Source organism: Ascaphus truei, chromosome 22 (assembly GCF_040206685.1).
Source record: "Ascaphus truei isolate aAscTru1 chromosome 22, aAscTru1.hap1, whole genome shotgun sequence".
Classification (NCBI taxonomy): Eukaryota; Metazoa; Chordata; class Amphibia; order Anura; family Ascaphidae; genus Ascaphus; species Ascaphus truei.
In genome coordinates this window covers 4805019-4823351 of record NC_134504.1, presented here as the reverse complement: position 1 = coordinate 4823351, position 18333 = coordinate 4805019, and the positions used below count along the sequence as shown (strand labels likewise).

At 47.4% G+C, this 18333-nt stretch overlaps 1 protein-coding gene across 6 annotated transcripts in view; it reads left to right on the top strand.

The window, feature by feature from the left end:
- The first annotated feature begins 5058 nt into the window (after positions 1-5058).
- The window catches only part of NDEL1 (nudE neurodevelopment protein 1 like 1), a 32032-nt gene continuing 18757 nt past the window's right edge, over positions 5059-18333 (top strand). For 2 of the 6 annotated variants that reach the window (XM_075579709.1, XM_075579714.1), the window contains exons 1-2: positions 8799-8957; positions 17348-17445. In XM_075579709.1, the coding sequence (XP_075435824.1) occupies positions 8955-8957; positions 17348-17445 (101 nt within the window). In that variant the 5' untranslated portion in view covers positions 8799-8954. Of the gene's footprint in view, positions 5227-8797; positions 8958-9791; positions 9904-17347; positions 17446-18333 lie in introns of those variants that run through there. The other 4 variants (XM_075579712.1, XM_075579713.1, XM_075579711.1 and 1 more) reach the window with 4 other exon arrangements.

Below are 18333 nucleotides of genomic sequence, written 5' to 3'. Positions count from 1 at the left end.
ACCGTGGGAAAAATACACGTGCAATGGGCCGGCGGACGGTCAGCGCGGGGAACCTGGGAAACCGACAGAAGGCGCCACTAGAACGTTAACCATTCTCATGCCAGAGTGACCTGCGACACTATGCCACAGGAACGCGTCCCCTGTTATACCGCGCAGTGGAAGAGGGTACCGGTAGCAGCGCCGGTGGGCTAGTTTGGGCTAACATAATGGCAGCTTAAATTTCCTCGCATCACACAGGCCAATAGGAAGCCATGACGTCATCCCTTGAGGCTTCCTATTGGCCCGCGAGACGCAGGACATTTAAACAGCAGAGAGATACTGGCGCCCCCTACGGAGGTAGGTATCTCAAGAAGCAGGGGGTCCCCGGTGCTGAAATCAACGCAGTTCAGCTCCGGAGACCACCCTGCTTCAAACCCCATGAGGGGTGCACAGGAGGGGTGCACAGGAGGGCTGCACAGGAGGGGTGCACAGGAGGGGAGCACAGGAGGGTGCACAGGAGGGCTGCACAGGAGGGCTGCACAGGAGGGGTGCACAGGAGGGGTGCACAGGAGGGCTGCACAGGAGGGGTGCACAGGAGGGTGCACAGGAGGGGTGCACAGGAGGGGTGCACAGGAGGGCTGCACAGGAGGGGTGCACAGGAGGGGTGCACAGGAGGGCTGCACAGGAGGGGTGCACAGGAGGGGTGCACAGGAGGGTGCACAGGAGGGGTGCACAGGAGGGTGCACAGGAGGGGTGCACAGGAGGGGTGCACAGGAGGGGTGCACAGGAGGGTGCACAGGAGGGGTGCACAGGAGGGCTGCACAGGAGGGTGCACAGGAGGGGTGCACAGGAGGGCTGCACAGGAGGGGTGCACAGGAGGGGTGCACAGGAGGGTGCACAGGAGGGCTGCACAGGAGGGGTGCACAGGAGGGGTGCACAGGAGGGGTGCACAGGAGGGGTGCACAGGAGGGGTGCACAGGAGGGTGCACAGGAGGGCTGCACAGGGGGGCTGCACAGGAGGGCTGCACAGGAGGGGTGCTTTACCGTGTCGGGCGGGGCAAGGAGCTCTGTAAACCAAATGTTAAAAAAACAGGGACAAGGAGTTGTTATATCGCGCTCATGATTGCGCAAAATGTATTACATACAAATCTAAGTGGAATATTGTCTGACTATCAAAGGAACATTACAAAGTGATCTGCACAGGTCTGAAAGTGCATCTCATACAGGGGACTAAGAAGTTCACGTGTTGGTGCAGGAGGGATGATAATATTAGTCACTGCGTATATTCAGTATCATTCATAGGAGCAAACTCACTTAAAGCAGGGCTGGCCAGCTCCTGTCCTCAATGGCCACCAACAGGTCAGGTTTTGTATGTATGTATGTATGTCTTTATTTATATAGCGCCATTAATGTACATAGCGCGTCACAGCAGTAATACACGGGACAATCATATAAATAACAAATAATACAAATGAAATAACACATGATGGGAAGAAGCGCTTCAGACATAAAAGTGACATTTAGGAAAAGGAGTCCCTGCCCCGAAGAGCTCACAATCTAGTTTTAAGGATATCCCTGCTTCAGCACAGGTGGCTCAATCAGTGGCTCAGTCATAATGACTGAGCCAGTTGTGCTGAAGCAGGGATATGCTGAAAACCTGGCCCTTGAGGACTGGAGTTGGCCACCCCTGCCTCAGCAGCTACGGCTACAAGGCACGCAAAGGGTTAATACCGTAATACACGCTACTGCACACAAGCAGAGCCGGCAGGTGACGGGCTGACGATACGGTTACATCATTCCCGTGACTCATTCTCTTGTCCGGCTGCCAGAGGGATCACACGACGCGGGAAAGAGCAGTAAGAGAAAGCGGGAAAATGCTTTAGGCTGAGTCCATAGAGACTGAAGCCGTGCGGAGGCGCGCTGAGGCTGAGGGAAAGCGCTGCTTTCCCTGGCCTTAGAGCGCGCGCCGTCCGTGGGCGTGTCTGGGGGGCGGGCCAGTGACGTCACGGAGCTGGTTCTCCCTCATTGGGCCCCGCGCTCCCGTGAGCGCCGAAACGAAAGATTTGGTAAGACACGCGCTTCCGCAGGCGTGCGGAAGCGTGCGCGAGCCCCTGCTAAAGCCGCTCTCATTGCGGCTGCAGGGGCTTACTGGTAAGCACCAGCGCGCCTCAGCACGGGTCAGCGCCGCTCCCGGCACCATGTCCGAGGCCTTAGGCTGCAACCCCGCTGGCGCTGACCACGCTCATGCTTGAGAGCGGTGACGTCACCAGCTCTCCAAGCATGAGCGCCAGGTGTCCGCACTATTTCGCAAGTGCGCGCGGGGGGGCGTTGCGGGTAAGTTGAGGGCTGTTGAAAGTCCATTTTTTTTGTTTACGCAAGGGCCAAGCGTGGATGAGCGTCTGTGCCCGCGCTCAAGCGCGCACTGCGTGAGCGGGGACGGGACACTTTCAGTTGTTGAAACTAACCTCGGCAAGCACAGCGCGGTCAGCACGCTCAGCGCTAGCGTGGCCTGCAGCCTTACTCATCGCGTTTCATTAAAGGGGGATATTATTTTTATCTGCCTACGAAATCCCCAGGGGCCAAATTCTTACTACATAGCAAGAGTCACCTTATGCTTAAGCCGCAAACCCTGGCTGCTCTGTCTCTGTACCCCTCCTTTGTTTGGACCACGTGGGAACCCCTGGAGCTGACCGGCGCTGTTTTCTGATGAAGCTACCTGTGTCTCTGACTCTCCAGGGGCAACCAGGTAGCCGTTCCAATCTCGCAGCTCCCGCGAGCCAATAGGAAGCCGCAATGTCATACGTCGCAGGCTGCTATTGGACGGCAATTTAAATCCCGGTGCAAAAACCAGACAGGAACGGGGTACTTTCCCCAAGTAATTCTCTAGGAAACTGGGGGAACTCCTTTCCCCATCCTGTAAAAAAAAAGGGGGCGGGGGGGTGTGGGTCAAAATAGTGTGTGTATATATTATATACTGTGTGTATATCTTATATAGTGTGTATATATTATATAGTGTGCGTGTATTATATTATATACTATGTGTATATATTATATAGTGTGTGTATTATATTATAGTGTGTGTACTGTATATATTATATAGTGTGTATATATTATACAGTCTGTATATTATATAGTGTGTATTACATTATATAGTGTGTATATATTATGTAGCCATGTGTAAAAAATTGGTGTACAGATCTCTCTCTTGCTGGCAGTAATCCTGGTAAGAAGGCAGGGTTGCCAGTAGTGATCATGGAGGTTTGCCCTCAAAACCCTGTGATGTGTCATATGTAGCAAAGGAAGTGACAGCATGCTTTGTGTCCACTGTTAGTGACACAGAGGTGGGTCTTTTCTGGAGCCTATATATTGCACAGCACTGCCTAAAGTTAGTGTGTTGTGTTAAGTTCTGCTGGTTCAGAGTTGGAGTTCAAGGTCTGCAGCAGTTCAAGTCTGTCTGGCAGAGTGGCCAAGGGACAATCTATTACCCACTGTGTCCAGGGGCCTGGCACAGCTGGTGACCTCCCTTATGGGAGAGGTGAAAGAGCAACTCGATTAGAGAGAGAGGAGGAACCTTCTGCAGGGAGTACCTCTACAAGATGTGCGGCTAAGTGCCGGCCGCTGTGCTGGGCAGTCTGCCACGAGACATGCAATTAAAGATGCCCTGGTTCAAGATACCCTTCCTGTGTGAGTCTGGAGTTATTCCACAAGAAGATGCACCAAGGAGTTCCCCGTCAGATACTCCTCCCTGCTGCCGTAGGGATTCTGATGGGGTGGAGGCGCTGTACCAAATGTAAGTAGGACTCAGCACACTACCTCAGACGCCTGTCATGGTGATATTCCCCATTACCAACCGGCGGGAGACTCAGGAGTCCTGTGAGCCAGCAGGTGCACCACAACACACACACATGTAATTGGGAGCAGATTACACCCACAGGGGCCAATATGAGATTGGGTGAGGGTCTGACCGTTACAATTATATAGTGTGCGTGTGTATATATTATAGTGTGTATATATTATATAATTTGTATATATTACTGTATATAGTGTGTGTATTAAAAAATATACATAGATATTAAACCATCCCCTCCATGTCAAGCGGGTTTCAATTTGGAAAATGCTCTGGCAGTGTGGGGGTTAATGTCTTGATATAATAACAAAAAACCGATATGATAATAAATAAATATTACGCAGCAGGATGCCTTGCCATTTAGCGAAGACAGCAAAGATATTTTGGCATCTGAAAAATAAAGATATAAAAATAAATTGTGAATGTCACATTTCATTATCACGGTTTTTTTTTTTTTGGTAAATAGTGTATTAGTAAGTTTTATTATTATTATTATAGCACTGTTTAATATGACATTATTTATGATTAAATATGTATATATTTTTTGTTAGCTCTTTGGAGTAGTAATCCTTCCTACTGTCTCAGTTTGTCTAACATTGCCCTCCCTCCAACATCGCACTGCCCCTGCGCTGTACAAATAACATTTTATCATTATTATTGCAGTTCATTGTTACATTTTTTATTATTAAATGATGATTATTTTTTACTTTATTGATAATACATTTATGAATGATTTGTATTACGTGATTGCACTGTTTGTTATTAAATTATGTGACTGTTTATTACATTATTACATTTTAAATGAGTTATTAATATTATTTTTACTATTATTGCATTTTTACTATTATTGCATTATTTATGAAATTCTTTATTTACTATTGCACTGTTTGTTATTAAATTATTGAATTTGTAATTATTATTATTATTATTGCACTGTTTATTACATTATTGAATTTGTAATTATTACTATTATTATTATTATTATTATTATTATTATTATTATTATTACACTGTTTGTTATTAAATTGAATTTGTAATAATAATAATAATCATAGTATTATTATTACTGTGTGTTCTTTTTTTTATTAGTTGTAGCAGTTGTAATAATTGAATAAACAAAATAAAAATATCTAAAAATAAATAATTCAATGTTTAGTTTCCACCAGCAGGGAAGGTGTTAATCACGTGATGGAACGCACGGACACGCCCACGTCTGGCGTCACAGACAGACGCCCCGCCCCTTTCCGACGTCGGACGGTGCGTGCCCGCCGGAAGCTGCTGGAGCCCAGTCAGTCAGTGACAGGTTTGGAAGCTGCTTCCTCTTGCGCAGGGCGGACACTGGGACCAGCCCGGTAGAGGAAGGGGACCGGGAAGGACGGAGCGGGAGATGAGACCGTGAGGTAAAACCGGCGGCGCGGGGCGGTAACGGTTTGGGGGGGGGGGGGGGGGCTTGCTGATTGGCCACCGCTGCTGTCCTCGCGCCGGGTGGTGATTGGTAACGGGGTGCTGCTGTCCACGCGCCGGGGTGTCCTCGCGCCGGGTGCTGATTGGCCGCGGGGCGCTGATGTCCTCGCGCCGGGGGGGGGGGGGGGAGGGGGGGCTGGGGAATATGGGGTGTATAAGTCACCGGTGCCAAGGAAGGAGGGTGTTCCTCGCGCCCCATCCCGAGCTTGATTCTGATTGGCTGCCCACTGGGGTACCCTTGCGCAATTTAAGGGGGCGGTGGTGTAATGCTGAGGTGACGGGAAAGGGGCGGGACCCTTGTTATTGGGGGGGGGGGGGGTGGTACTTGTTGTGACGTGGTAAATATTGAGGGGGAAACTTATCAGGTGACAGGGGACGCTTGTTGTTATGAGGTGACAGTGAGGGGACGCTTGTTGTTATGAAGTGACAGTGAGGGGGACGCTTGTTGTTATGAGGTGACACTGAGGGGGACGCTTGTTGTTATGAGGTCACACTGAGGGGAACGCTTGTTGTTATGAGGTCACACTGAGGGGGACGCGTGTTGTTATGAGGTGACAGTGAAGGGACGCTTGCTGTTATGAGGTGACACTGAGGGGACGCTTGTTGTTATGAGGTGACAGCGAGGGGACGCTTGCTGTTATGAGGTGACACTGAGGGGACGCTTGTTGTTATGAGGCGACAGCGAGGGGACGCTTGCTGTTATGAGGTGACAGCGAGGGGACGCTTGTTGTTATGAGGTGACAGCGAGGGGACGCTTGTTGTTATGAGGTCACACTGAGGGGGACGCTTGTTGTTATGAGGTAACAGTGAAGGGGACGCTTGCTGTTATGAGGTGACAGCGAGGGGACGCTTGTTGTTATGAGGTGACAGCGAGGGGACGCTTGCTGTTATGAGGTGACAGCGAGGGGACGCTTGCTGTTATGAGGTGACAGTGAGGGGACGCTTGCTGTTATGAGGTGACAGTGAGGGGACGCTTGTTGTTATGAGGCGACAGTGAGGGGACGCTTGCTGTTATGAGGCGACAGTGAGGGGACGCTTGTTGTTATGAGGTGACAGTGAGGGGACGCTTGTTGTTATGAGGTGACAGTGAGGGGACGCTTGCTGTTATGAGGCGACAGCGAGGGGACGCTTGCTGTTATGAGGCGACAGCGAGGGGACGCTTGTTGTTATGAGGCGACAGCGAGGGGACGCTTGTTGTTATGAGGCGACAGCGAGGGGACGCTTGTTGTTATGAGGCGACAGCGAGGGGACGCTTGTTGTTATGAGGCGACAGCGAGGGGACGCTTGTTGTTATGAGGCGACAGCGAGGGGACGCTTGTTGTTATGAGGTGACACTGAGGGGGACGCTTGTTGTTATGAGGTCACACTGAGGGGGACGCTTGCTGTTATGAGGTGACACTGAGGGGACGCTTGTTGTTATGAGGTGACAGCGAGGGGACGCTTGTTGTTATGAGGTCACACTGAGGGGGACGCTTGTTGTTATGAGGTGACAGCGAGGGGACGCTTGTTGTTATGAGGTGACAGCGAGGGGACGCTTGTTGTTATGAGGTGACAGCGAGGGGACGCTTGCTGTTATGAGGTGACAGCGAGGGGACGCTTGTTGTTATGAGGTGACAGCGAGGGGACGCTTGCTGTTATGAGGTGACAGCGAGGGGACGCTTGCTGTTATGAGGTGACAGTGAGGGGACGCTTGCTGTTATGAGGTGACAGTGAGGGGACGCTTGTTGTTATGAGGCGACAGTGAGGGGACGCTTGCTGTTATGAGGCGACAGTGAGGGGACGCTTGTTGTTATGAGGTGACAGTGAGGGGACGCTTGTTGTTATGAGGTGACAGTGAGGGGACGCTTGCTGTTATGAGGCGACAGCGAGGGGACGCTTGCTGTTATGAGGCGACAGCGAGGGGACGCTTGTTGTTATGAGGCGACAGCGAGGGGACGCTTGTTGTTATGAGGCGACAGCGAGGGGACGCTTGTTGTTATGACGCGACAGCGAGGGGACGCTTGCTATTATGAGGCGACAGCGAGGGGACGCTTGTTGTTATGAGGTGACAGCGAGGGGACGCTTGCTGTTATGAGGCGACAGTGAGGGGACGCTTGTTGTTATGAGGCGACAGTGAGGGGACGCTTGTTGTCATGAGGCGACAGCGAGGGGACGCTTGCTGTTATGAGGCGACAGTGAGGGGACGCTTGCTCTTATGAGGTGACACTGAGGGGACGCTTGTTGTTATGAGGCGACAGTGAGGGGACGCTTGCTGTTATGAGGCGACAGTGAGGGGACGCTTGTTGTTATGAGGCGACAGCGAGGGGACGCTTGCTGTTATGAGGCGACAGTGAGGGGACGCTTGCTGTTATGAGGCGACAGTGAGGGGACGCTTGCTGTTATGAGGCGACAGTGAGGGGACGCTTGTTGTTATGAGGCGACAGCGAGGGGACGCTTGCTGTTATGAGGCGACAGTGAGGGGACGCTTGCTGTTATGAGGCGACAGTGAGGGGACGCTTGCTGTTATGAGGCGACAGTGAGGGGACGCTTGTTATTGTGATAGGTGAGCTGTCACACCAGGTCCCAGTGGGGAGTTGTCAGTGATAGAGGGTGACACCACTATTTGGGGTCACAGAGCTGCCCCTATGTGCGTCTTATATACGTCAGTCAGAGGTGACATCGGTCAGCCTGAGGTGGCAGGTGCAGAATGCGAGGTGCTAGGCCTCGTCCTGAGGTGACCAAATGTGATTGAGACCCCAGTATGAGGTGACAGCACCAGTCACGTGTGACAGCCACAGAGCTCACCCCTGGGGTCGGGCCTCTGTGGGGTGTCATTTCATCTGGGGGTGATGCAGCCGTAACATGAGGTGTGGGTGACGGAGGAGGAGGAGGCGGCGGGGGGGGGGGGGGGGGGGGGAAACACACACACACACACACTCTGAGTCCAGTTTTGTGTATCAATTACCTCATCAGTCTGGGATCGGATGCAGCCGGCAGGTCCCTGACGACAGATGACTCTGTGTTTATTAAACCTCAGATTGTAAACTCTGTGGGGCAGGGATTTCCTTTCCTACTCTCCGATTATATGCCCGCTGCATTTATTGCGTTACAATTCCCCCTGGGTTGTGTCTTTGTAAAGCGCTGTGTACACGTTGGTGCTATATAAATAAAAATAAGCATACATACAACCCTTTCGCCACCAAGAGGGGCCTGCGTTGCAGTCCTCTCTGGCGGTGAAAGGGTTAATTAATCTCCTTCCCCCCCCCCCCCTCCAACCCCCCCCACCGGCCAAAGGTGAGGGACTTTTGTTTATCAGTCTCTCATTGTCAGCCTTGTACTGTCTATATGATTATATCTACAGTATCTATATATATCTATAATGGGCCACCCACCATGTCCCACTCCCGTCATCGGGGAGGAGAGCAAAAACTGACAACTGTCATCCCGTTCCCACCCACTGCCACATGCTATTGGCCAGGGGAGGGAGAGGCGGCCATGCTGTCGTCTCGCTGTCGATTGGCTGCGCCCAGGGTCACTCTGAGGAGGCCCGGCCCTGTGTTGTGTCTGTGACCGTAGCTGTAAACTGACACGTCTGATCCCTTCCCTGCTGATCAGTAGTCCAGCCCGGGGGGGAGGGGATGTGTGTGTGTGTGTGAGAGCGAGCTAACAGCACATTGAAGATATCATGGTAGGTAAACGCTGCAATCTTTTGCCTTCCCTAAGTATCAACTAAGCTTATTCCTACAGATCATAGAGCGGAGGCAGCAGGGCACCTCCTGGGAAAGGGTGTTGCTTAGTGATAAGTGTATTGTCTTTTGAAGTGGAGAACCCAGTTAAAGATCTGGTGTCAACATTGGACACGTTACTTAACGTTTGAGAGCTCCAGGCACCAAGAAAGTGTAATAAGCTTTCCCTGGACTCGCTGTGCCCTCAGATTCTCGTGTTGTATAGTGGAGCATGCTATGCTGCTGCTGTGTAAGAGTAACTATTCAGATTATTATTATTATTTTTATATCTGGTGCCACCTTCCTGCTGCCTTGTACATCTTGATTTGGACAGTTTCTTGATGTTGCCCAAAATCTTAATGCTTTATTGCAATGTGCATGTTGATGTTTTCTTACCCAATGATATCTCGGTTGTCTTTTTGTAACCGACCCATCCGTTGCCTTATGGCCAAATAAATGCCACTGTACCCTGTGCTTGTTCTCGTGATGTAAAAATAAATGTTAATTTAGATTGGATGGAGAAACAACCTTTACTGCTACAACATTCTTCACAGCTGTTCAACACTGAGCGACTCTAAAGGCTACTTGGGTTTTCAGCAAGTAGTTATTTAATTAGTGTGATGGATGTATATATTAAAAAAAATTCTGTTTGGTATGTAAGCAGTTACCATTAGTCTGAGCGTTAAGGGGCCCAATGCATTAGAGTTGAGTGGTATTGGCCTTTTTCTTTATAAGATGATTATTTACTGGTATAAAGGGTGCGTCCATATCTCTATATCTCTTTCTATATCTTGCAGCATTGTACACAAATAAACCAGAATACACGTGTTGGAGCAGTGTTTTTCAACCGGGGTTCCTAGGAATTCTTGGTTCCCCGGGCATCCCTAAAGGATTCCCTGCAATTTTTAGGTAATTTGAAAATGGTATCAAATACAGCATAATTTGCAATGCATCTGATCTCAGACATGCTATTCGGGAGGGTTGAGGTTCCTTAACAAAAAAAAGTTCAAAGCCACTTGTGGTAGAGAGACAAGTCCATGAAATATGAACATGACGGTACTTCCTGCTTTTGAAAGTTCTGCGAGTGTAATTTAGTACTTGTAGCAGGTCTGTTTGGTTCACCAGATCATAGTTATAGAGGAATGTTTATTACTTTGTGGAACTGGTTGTGATTTACATTCCCTGCGTCTTTATACCTTGGCATCAAACAGAGACAAGCCCAGGTTTATTCCTCCTTTTCACCCTAATATTTCCAGTTTTTATTTCATAGCTTCATGTTGTATTGTATTATTGCATTGTTGCAATAACCCCTCTGGTGCAAGCAACATATTTCAGAGCGATGCACTGATGTCTCTTTTGGTATGGAAGGGGTTAATATACAATAGCTTTATTTCATATAGCGTTTTTCTCCCAATGGTACTCAAATTGCGTCACAATTACAGTACAGCGCGGTAGCAGCACATGATTTATACAGACACAGTCCCCGCGCCATGCAGCTTACAGTCTGTTTTTGGTGCCTTATGCACAGGGAGGTAAAGTGACTTGCCCAAGGTCACAAGGAGCTGACACCAGGATTTCGACCAGTCTCCCCTTATTCAAACTCCGTTGTTATCAGTCAGTGTCTTTACTCGCTGAGCTGCTCCTTCAGAGATATGTTGTCACCGATCAAGGTACATTGCTGGCTCCTGTGGTGCTGAAGGGGTTAATTTATGTTCAGCTAGTTCAGGGGTGGGCAACTCCAATCAATCTTCGACTAAGCCACCTGTGCTGAAGCCCTGACATCCTTAAAACCTGACCTGTTGGTGACTCTTGAGGACTGGCGTAGTCCACCCCTGAACTAGTAGCATGTGTCCACAACTCCATGTGGGACAGAGTGCAGCTGGCCTGAGCATGTGATTGTATATGTAGTCACATAATGCCGCATTACATTCAAGCCCAACTTGTCAAATATTTGTCAAGATGTTATGAGTGTTGGCTAGCAATATCTGGACTTCAGAATTGAAAGGACTAAAATAGTGTGAGGCCCAAATGTAATGGGGAAAGAAGCCTAAAGGTTGATGCAGGAAGGGCCTGAAACATACAGTATTGTGGAGTAATGCAGCTTGTTGTAGGCCCGGGGCATTTTGTATCCGATTTCAAGCGTTGCTGTTGGTTGGGTTTCTCTATCCTCTCACACGTTGGCAGGCGGCAAAATCTGGGGCCACTTTTAGCTGTAGGCTAATGTGGGAAGCTATCTTTCTGCTAAAGTGCTTTTTGAAGCTGTGATACAACAGAAAGAATAGTGCATGATGCAGTATTCACGTCATCGCTCTGAAACAGAAGCTAAACCGTATGGCATTTGTAATGTGATCGTTTTGACATGCGGAAAAGGCAAAATATATCAAGAGTATTTATTTTTTATACTTGTTCCTTATTTTAAAGGAAACCACATCTGTATCCCCAGGCCTCGGGTTTTATTTTCGTCTAAATAGGGAAGTGCCACGTTAGAAACTGCTGCACAGAGATTTTTTTCTAGAGATAACGCTCCTCACATATTCCTAAGGAAAACATGTAATTTATAGATGTTTTACATTGTTCAATGTATGTGTACTAAAACAAACAACCTATAATCGTAAGTAATTGGTAGTATTGCTGCACAAGCATATAATAAGCTCTTTTTTTACTTTGAATATGAAGACCCAGACACACTTAGGCCTCGTCAAGGGCGACAATGCACGTGGCCTGCGTTAGCGGGCGGGCGAGCCTGCTTGGCGCTCAGCCGCTTGCCGAGCAAGCAAAATTGATTTTGCTGCTCGCAAGCGCGTCACGTGAGCAGTTCGTCCAATGAGGGCAAACCAGCTCTCTGATGTTGGGGCCGCGCCTTCAGACGCGCGCGCACCTAGCCTAGCGCTCCTGTTCCCTACCTGGACGAGGCCTTATGTTGACAGCCATACAAGAAATATAACTGCCCCCCATATACAGTATTCTGATCAAATGAATGCCACAATCCGACTATAAGACAGTGTAAAGACGTGCACAGGTTGTCCACTCCTGTTTTATGCTTTGAAACATTCATTGCTTCAGTATATTGGTTTCCTCCCAACGCATGAAATAATGTTAAACATTTTCTGCGGTGCTTCCTTTGATCAGGTAAGGGGCTGGGTCTTATATATTTAGTTATAAGTGTTTGTTTACCAGTTGCTATTGCTACGTCTCTCACTTATAAACATAAAACCCTCCTCTGCCAGGGGTAATGTTCATGGATGGGCGAATAATCAAAAGCTTAATATGGATTAATTAGTGAATTTGAGTAAATAGTTTGAGTATGGGTTGGATATATCTATATCTCTTTCAGCTTGTTCTCTTCTCTCTCAAACGTTGTTCTCTTTCTGCGCTCTCTTTCGCGCTCTTTCTTCTCCTCTCTCTCTCTCTCTCTCGCTCTCTTCTCTCTCTTCCTTCTCTCGCTTCTCTTCCCTCTCGCTCTCTTCTCTCTTTCTCTTCTCTTGCGCTCTTTCTTCTCCTCTCTCTCTTTTCTTCTCTCTTCTCTCTCTCGCTCTCTTCTCTCTCTCGCTCTCTTCTTTCTCTCTCCTCTCTCTCCTCTCTCTTCTCTCTCTTCCTTCTCTCGCTCTCTCTCTCTTACGTTGCTCTTTCTCTCTTACGTTGCTCTCTCTCTTACGTTGCCCTCTCTCTTACGTTGCCCTCTCTTACGTTGCTCTCTCTCTCTTACGTTGCCCTCTCTCTTACGTTGCCCTCTCTTACGTTGCTCTCTCTCTCTTACGTTGCTCTCTCTCTTACGTTGCTCTCTCTTACGTTGCTCTCTCTTACGTTGCTCTCTCTCTCTTACGTTGCTCTCTCTCTTACGTTGCTCTCTCTCTTACGTTGCTCTCTCTTACGTTGCCCTCTCTTACGTTGCTCTCTCTCTCTTACGTTGCTCTCTCTCTTACGTTGCTCTCTCTCTTACGTTGCTCTCTCTTACGTTGCTCTCTCTTACGTTGCCGTCTCTTACGTTGCTCTCTCTCTCTTACGTTGCTCTCTCTCTTACGTTGCCCTCTCTTACGTTGCCCTCTCTCTTACGTTGCTCTCTCTCTCTTACGTTGCCCTCTCTCTTACGTTGCTCTCTCTCTCTTACGTTGCTCTCTCTCTTACGTTGCTCTCTCTCTTACGTTGCTCTCTCTCTCTTACGTTGCTCTCTCTCTTACGTTGCTCTCTCTCTTACGTTGCCCTCTCTCTTACGTTGCTCTCTCTCTTACGTTGCCCTCTCTCTTACGTTGCTCTCTCTCTTACGTTGCCCTCTCTCTTACGTTGCTCTCTCTCTTACGTTGCTCTCTCTTACGTTGCTCTCTCTTACGTTGCTCTCTCTTACGTTGCTCTCTCTCTCTTACGTTGCTCTCTCTCTTACGTTGCCCTCTCTCTTACGTTGCTCTCTCTCTCTTACGTTGCCCTCTCTCTTACGTTGCTCTCTCTCTCTTACGTTGCTCTCTCTCTTACGTTGCTCTCTCTCTTACGTTGCTCTCTCTCTCTTACGTTGCTCTCTCTCTTACGTTGCTCTCTCTCTTACGTTGCCCTCTCTCTTACGTTGCTCTCTCTCTTACGTTGCCCTCTCTCTTACGTTGCTCTCTCTCTTACGTTGCCCTCTCTCTTACGTTGCTCTCTCTCTTACGTTGCCCTCTCTCTTACGTTGCTCTCTCTCTTACGTTGCTCTCTCTCTTACGTTGCCCTCTCTCACGTTGCTCTCTCTCTCTTACGTTGCCCTCTCTTACGTTGCCCTCTCTTACGTTGCCCTCTCTCTTACGTTGCTCTCTCTCTCTTACGTTGCCCTCTCTCTTCCTTTGCCCTCTCTCTTCCTTTGCCCTCTCTCTTCCTTTGCCCTCTCTCTTCCTTCGCCCTCTCTCTTCCTTCGCCCTCTCTCTTCCTTCGCCCTCTCTCTTCCTTCGCCCTCTCTCTTCCTTCGCCCTCTCTCTTCCTTCGCCCTCTCTCTTCCTTCGCCCTCTCTCTTCCTTCGCCCTCTCTCTTCCTTCGCCCTCTCTCTTCCTTCGCCCTCTCTCTTCCTTCGCCCTCTCTTTTCTCGCTTTCTCTTCTCTCTTACTTCTCTCGCTTTCTCTTCTCTCTTCCTTCTCTCGCGCTCTCTTCTCTCTTCCTTCTCTCGCGCTCTCTTCTCTCTTCCTTCTCTCGCTCTCTCTTCCTTCTCTCGCTCTCTCTTCTCTCTTCCTTCTCTCGCTCTCTCTTCTCTCTTCCTTCTCTCGCTCTCTCTTCTCTCTTCCTTCTCTCGCTCTCTCTCTTCTCTCGCTCTCTCTCGCTCTCTCTCGCTCTCTCTCGCTCTCTCTCTTCTCTCGCTCTCTCTCTTCTCTCGCTCTCTCTCTTCTCTCTTCTTTCCTTCGCTCTCTCTCTCTTCTCTCTTCTTTCCTTCGCTCTCTCTCTTCTCTCTTCTTTCCTTCGCTCTCTCTCTTCTCTCTTCTTTCCTTCGCTCTCTCTCTTCTCTCTTCTTTCCTTCGCTCTCTCTCTTCTCTCTTCTTTCCTTCGCTCTCTCTCTTCTCTCTTCTTTCCTTCGCTCTCTCTCTTCTTCGCTCACTTCGGGAAGTCTCACACGTGCCTGTTCAGCTGAAAGCCTCGAAATTCCAAAGCACCCTGCAAAATCAGCTTGAAATAAATCTCATTCTTCTGTTAAACCTTTGTCCTGATGCTGAATAATTTTTTTACGAAGTAATTTCACATGTTTCTTAGGTGTTTGAAAGATGAAGTTTCATAATATTAATTTTAAAAAAAGTAAAGAATCGTTATTGTTGCCCAGGACATACTTGAAAACGAGGGGTAACTCAATGTATTACTTCCTGGTAAAATATTTTATAAATAAATAAATAATTGTTGTTGTAGCTGTTTGGGAACTGTTTAAAGAAGGTTGCAAGGCATTGTGTAATTGATATTGTGTTTTCAAATAGAAGTATCCACTTACCTTAGCAAATATACTTGAATGACCGTACTGTACACTTGATTTTTTATTCAGTTGTCTCCGATTACATCAGTTTTGGTTTATAGAGCAAACCTGCTGCTGTGAAGCTTTCCTAAAGCCTCTTAAAGCAAATTCCATCAGGGTGATTTCATACAACGAGTGAAACGGGAGCGAGAAGATGAAATGACTCAAGGAAGTGAAAACAATTATTTCTCCAAATGACATCTGTGCCCTAGTTAAAGTAGCAATCCAGCTTTAATGAGAAAATGATGGCCCTTGTTTGCATGAAATAAAGCAGTTCATTTCTTTTCCATAATGAGGCGATAATGGGACCAAGTACTCTATATGTTGGGAATCATTAGTGGGAATTAGGCTTGTGGTTCCCTGTTAAGAGGCCATGGAAGTTTTACTCATTGGAAATGAGTCTTGCTCATTGTAGCAGGGGTGTCCAACTCTGATTGAGCCACCTGTGCTGAAGCAGGGATATCCTGAAAACCTGACTTGTTGGTGGCCCTTGAGGACTGGAGTTGAGCGTCTCTGTACATCAAAATGTTATATGTTTATTTTGTAATACATCCGTTGTGTAGTGTTAGATAATACCAAAAAAAACAAAGTAAAAAAAAAATGCAAACTGGGTTTGCTACTTTAAATCGCCCCTCTTCTGAACTCCCAAATATCGCTTTTTTTTATTAGACGTGTTCTTTACCGTTCCAAGGCAGTGTTCCCAGGGAAAGTCTGTTCTAGCTATTGTCGGATGAGGTTAAGGAACTCCACTTTAGGTTATTTCATATTGAAGTGCACACTGCAGAAGTCTTCTGTAAGCTGACCATTGGTAGGGTATCAAATAAGGTTAGATGACTAGCAATGCTACTTGAACTAGCATCTTAGAACATGTTTCTTGTTAGCTGGATGGTGTTTTCAAATTGTCCTTTATTTAGATTCATTAATGTGTAGGTGGAATTGTACCTTCTGGTTGAAGGGAAGTACGGTAATGAGTTACACCATACACTTATCATTGCCCGCCAGCACCGATTGCAAATAGAAACCCCGCTTGTGAGCACATTCTTTCCTCTCTGACAGCGGCAACACTGCCTGCCCCATTATCTCTTAGCATACACTGCAGCCGGGGATTCTGGGCATTGACATGCAAATGAGCACTGTACGTCACCTTTTTGCTTCTTCATTTTAACATGGACCCCTATAGGCGTATGCCTGCTGCATTTCACAGCTTTTTTAGCACCGCCAGGGTTAAAGCGCAGAGCCAGTAACCCTCACAGACAGCTGTTTCAACCTTTTGGGTCTTGTCAGTGTGAGACTGGCTTCAAGCATAAAGATTATTGTTGTGAACTTTAGACCCGCTTTACTGATTAAAGATCAGTTCTGACAAAAGACAAGTAAGGGCTCTGATGTGTGATTTAGACAGCTTTATAGCAGAACTGGAAGCAGATTGACTCGGTATAGCAATGTTCTTTAGTGAACTGAATGGGGTTCTAAGTCTGGTTGTACAGAGACAATATAAATATATCTATCTATCTATATCTCCTCTCGCTTAGGGACCTCCTAATTAGAACCAATAATACACCTTAAACTATGTGTGAAAATCATCCTGAGAAGTGACTAACGAATTGGCTAACTGTGTTCCTTTTCCTTCGAATTTCTAAGGGGATATTCAGCTGTGGGGAACCTATAAATATGATGGAGACAAATTTAGTATATCTTTGGAAATAACACGTTATCCTTCATAAAGATATTTTTATGCTTCATAAGTGCATGTAATTAAAAATGATTCAACTATGCTAACCAATTAAGACACCAGGAAAGTGTATGTATATGTGCTGGTATGTACCAGAATGGGGGGTGTAAGGTGTTTTCGAGACCCCCAAAAAGGCATCTTGGGCTGTTTTCCCCTACAGGCAGGTTGAAATATTATAGTATGATCCTTGCAACCATAAGAACCATTTTGTGGCGGTGGAATATTTCACGTTTCCTTTTGACACTGTGATCAGAATTCTGGTTTGTAATCCCTTCGCGTGTGCAAGGTACATGCAACGCATGTCGCGGGCTACTCACTGCACACGGGTCACCGTTAACCCCTTCGTGCCCACAAAAATGAGTGTGGCACTTGAAGGCTTTTCGTTTAAGACTAATAAGACCCAGCTGGTTAATGCATTCTTTATACAAGCTCAGGGAAGGAAATTCTCCAAGGCTTCTCTCTCTATTTATAGAGACAAGCGCGTGAGCTTTGTTTCCAGACGAAGCGCGCCTCTCCTCGTTCATCCGGTTCATGTGGATTCCGTGTTCTCTTTTAGATATTACTGGAGCCATGTCTGCACCTTGATGTTTGGCTTGAAAATAATGATTTACAAACGCCACGAGGCGCCTATGTTTTCATAGTCCTTGAATTGCTTTTCGTACCTTGTTTGGCAGATTTCATTAACCATGGATATTGACGAAATCCCAGACTTTCTGAGCCCTAAAGAAGAGTTGACTTACTGGAAAGAACTTGCAAAGCAATATAAACACAGGTAATGTTTGCCTATGGCACGTGTTACATTTTTTGTCCATTTGTGTATCTGATTTTCTGTTATTAAATTTTTTTTTTTTTAATAATAATAATATGCTGAAGCGATCTATGATACAGTAAAGTATGTTTCCTGTCAAACATTTGGAGAGCTTCACTTAATCCACATTTGGGGTTTATTCTATACCAGCCATAGCTGAGTTGGATGACATTTCCTAATAACCCACTCAGCCACTTCGGCTAATATAGAACCAGCCTCTTATTGTGCAAAATGCAATAAAGAGGCTAACTTTGTTTATTATTTTGCATTACACAAGGTAATGGCACATTATTGGTCTTTAATATTTAGGTTTGGGTTGTTAGGTTTCGTTGTTGTGCCTGTACAAACGTGCTATGCTAACTTCATTCACCCAGTGTAGAGGAACCTACTGTAACGAGCCCAAAACCTTACATTTCTCCTGATGAAGGAGCAATTCATGGGTTTTTGTTTTTTTAAATATGGGGTTAAAGCAGGGGGTCTCCGGAGCAGAACCCCATTTATTTCAGCTCTTGGGACCCCCTGCTTCCTTAGATACAGACTTGCAAAGGGGGTGCCTTGAACTCTGCAAAGTTTAAAGCTCCCGCGTCACGTGAGCCAATAGGAAGCGGAACCTGATAACGTCACAGCTTCCTATTGATAACGTCACAGCTTCACAGCTTTGAAACCCCCGCCATTACGTGATCCCTGCTAGCAGAGCCGAGAGGCTACCGCCGCCCCCTGCAGAGGTCTGTATCTCCAGGAGCAGGGGGTCACCGGAGTTAAAATGAATGGGCTTCAGCTCCGGAGACCCCCCGCTTGCATCCCATGTTAATACAAATTACAGAACCAAATCGCCCGCTTGGATTGCCGCTT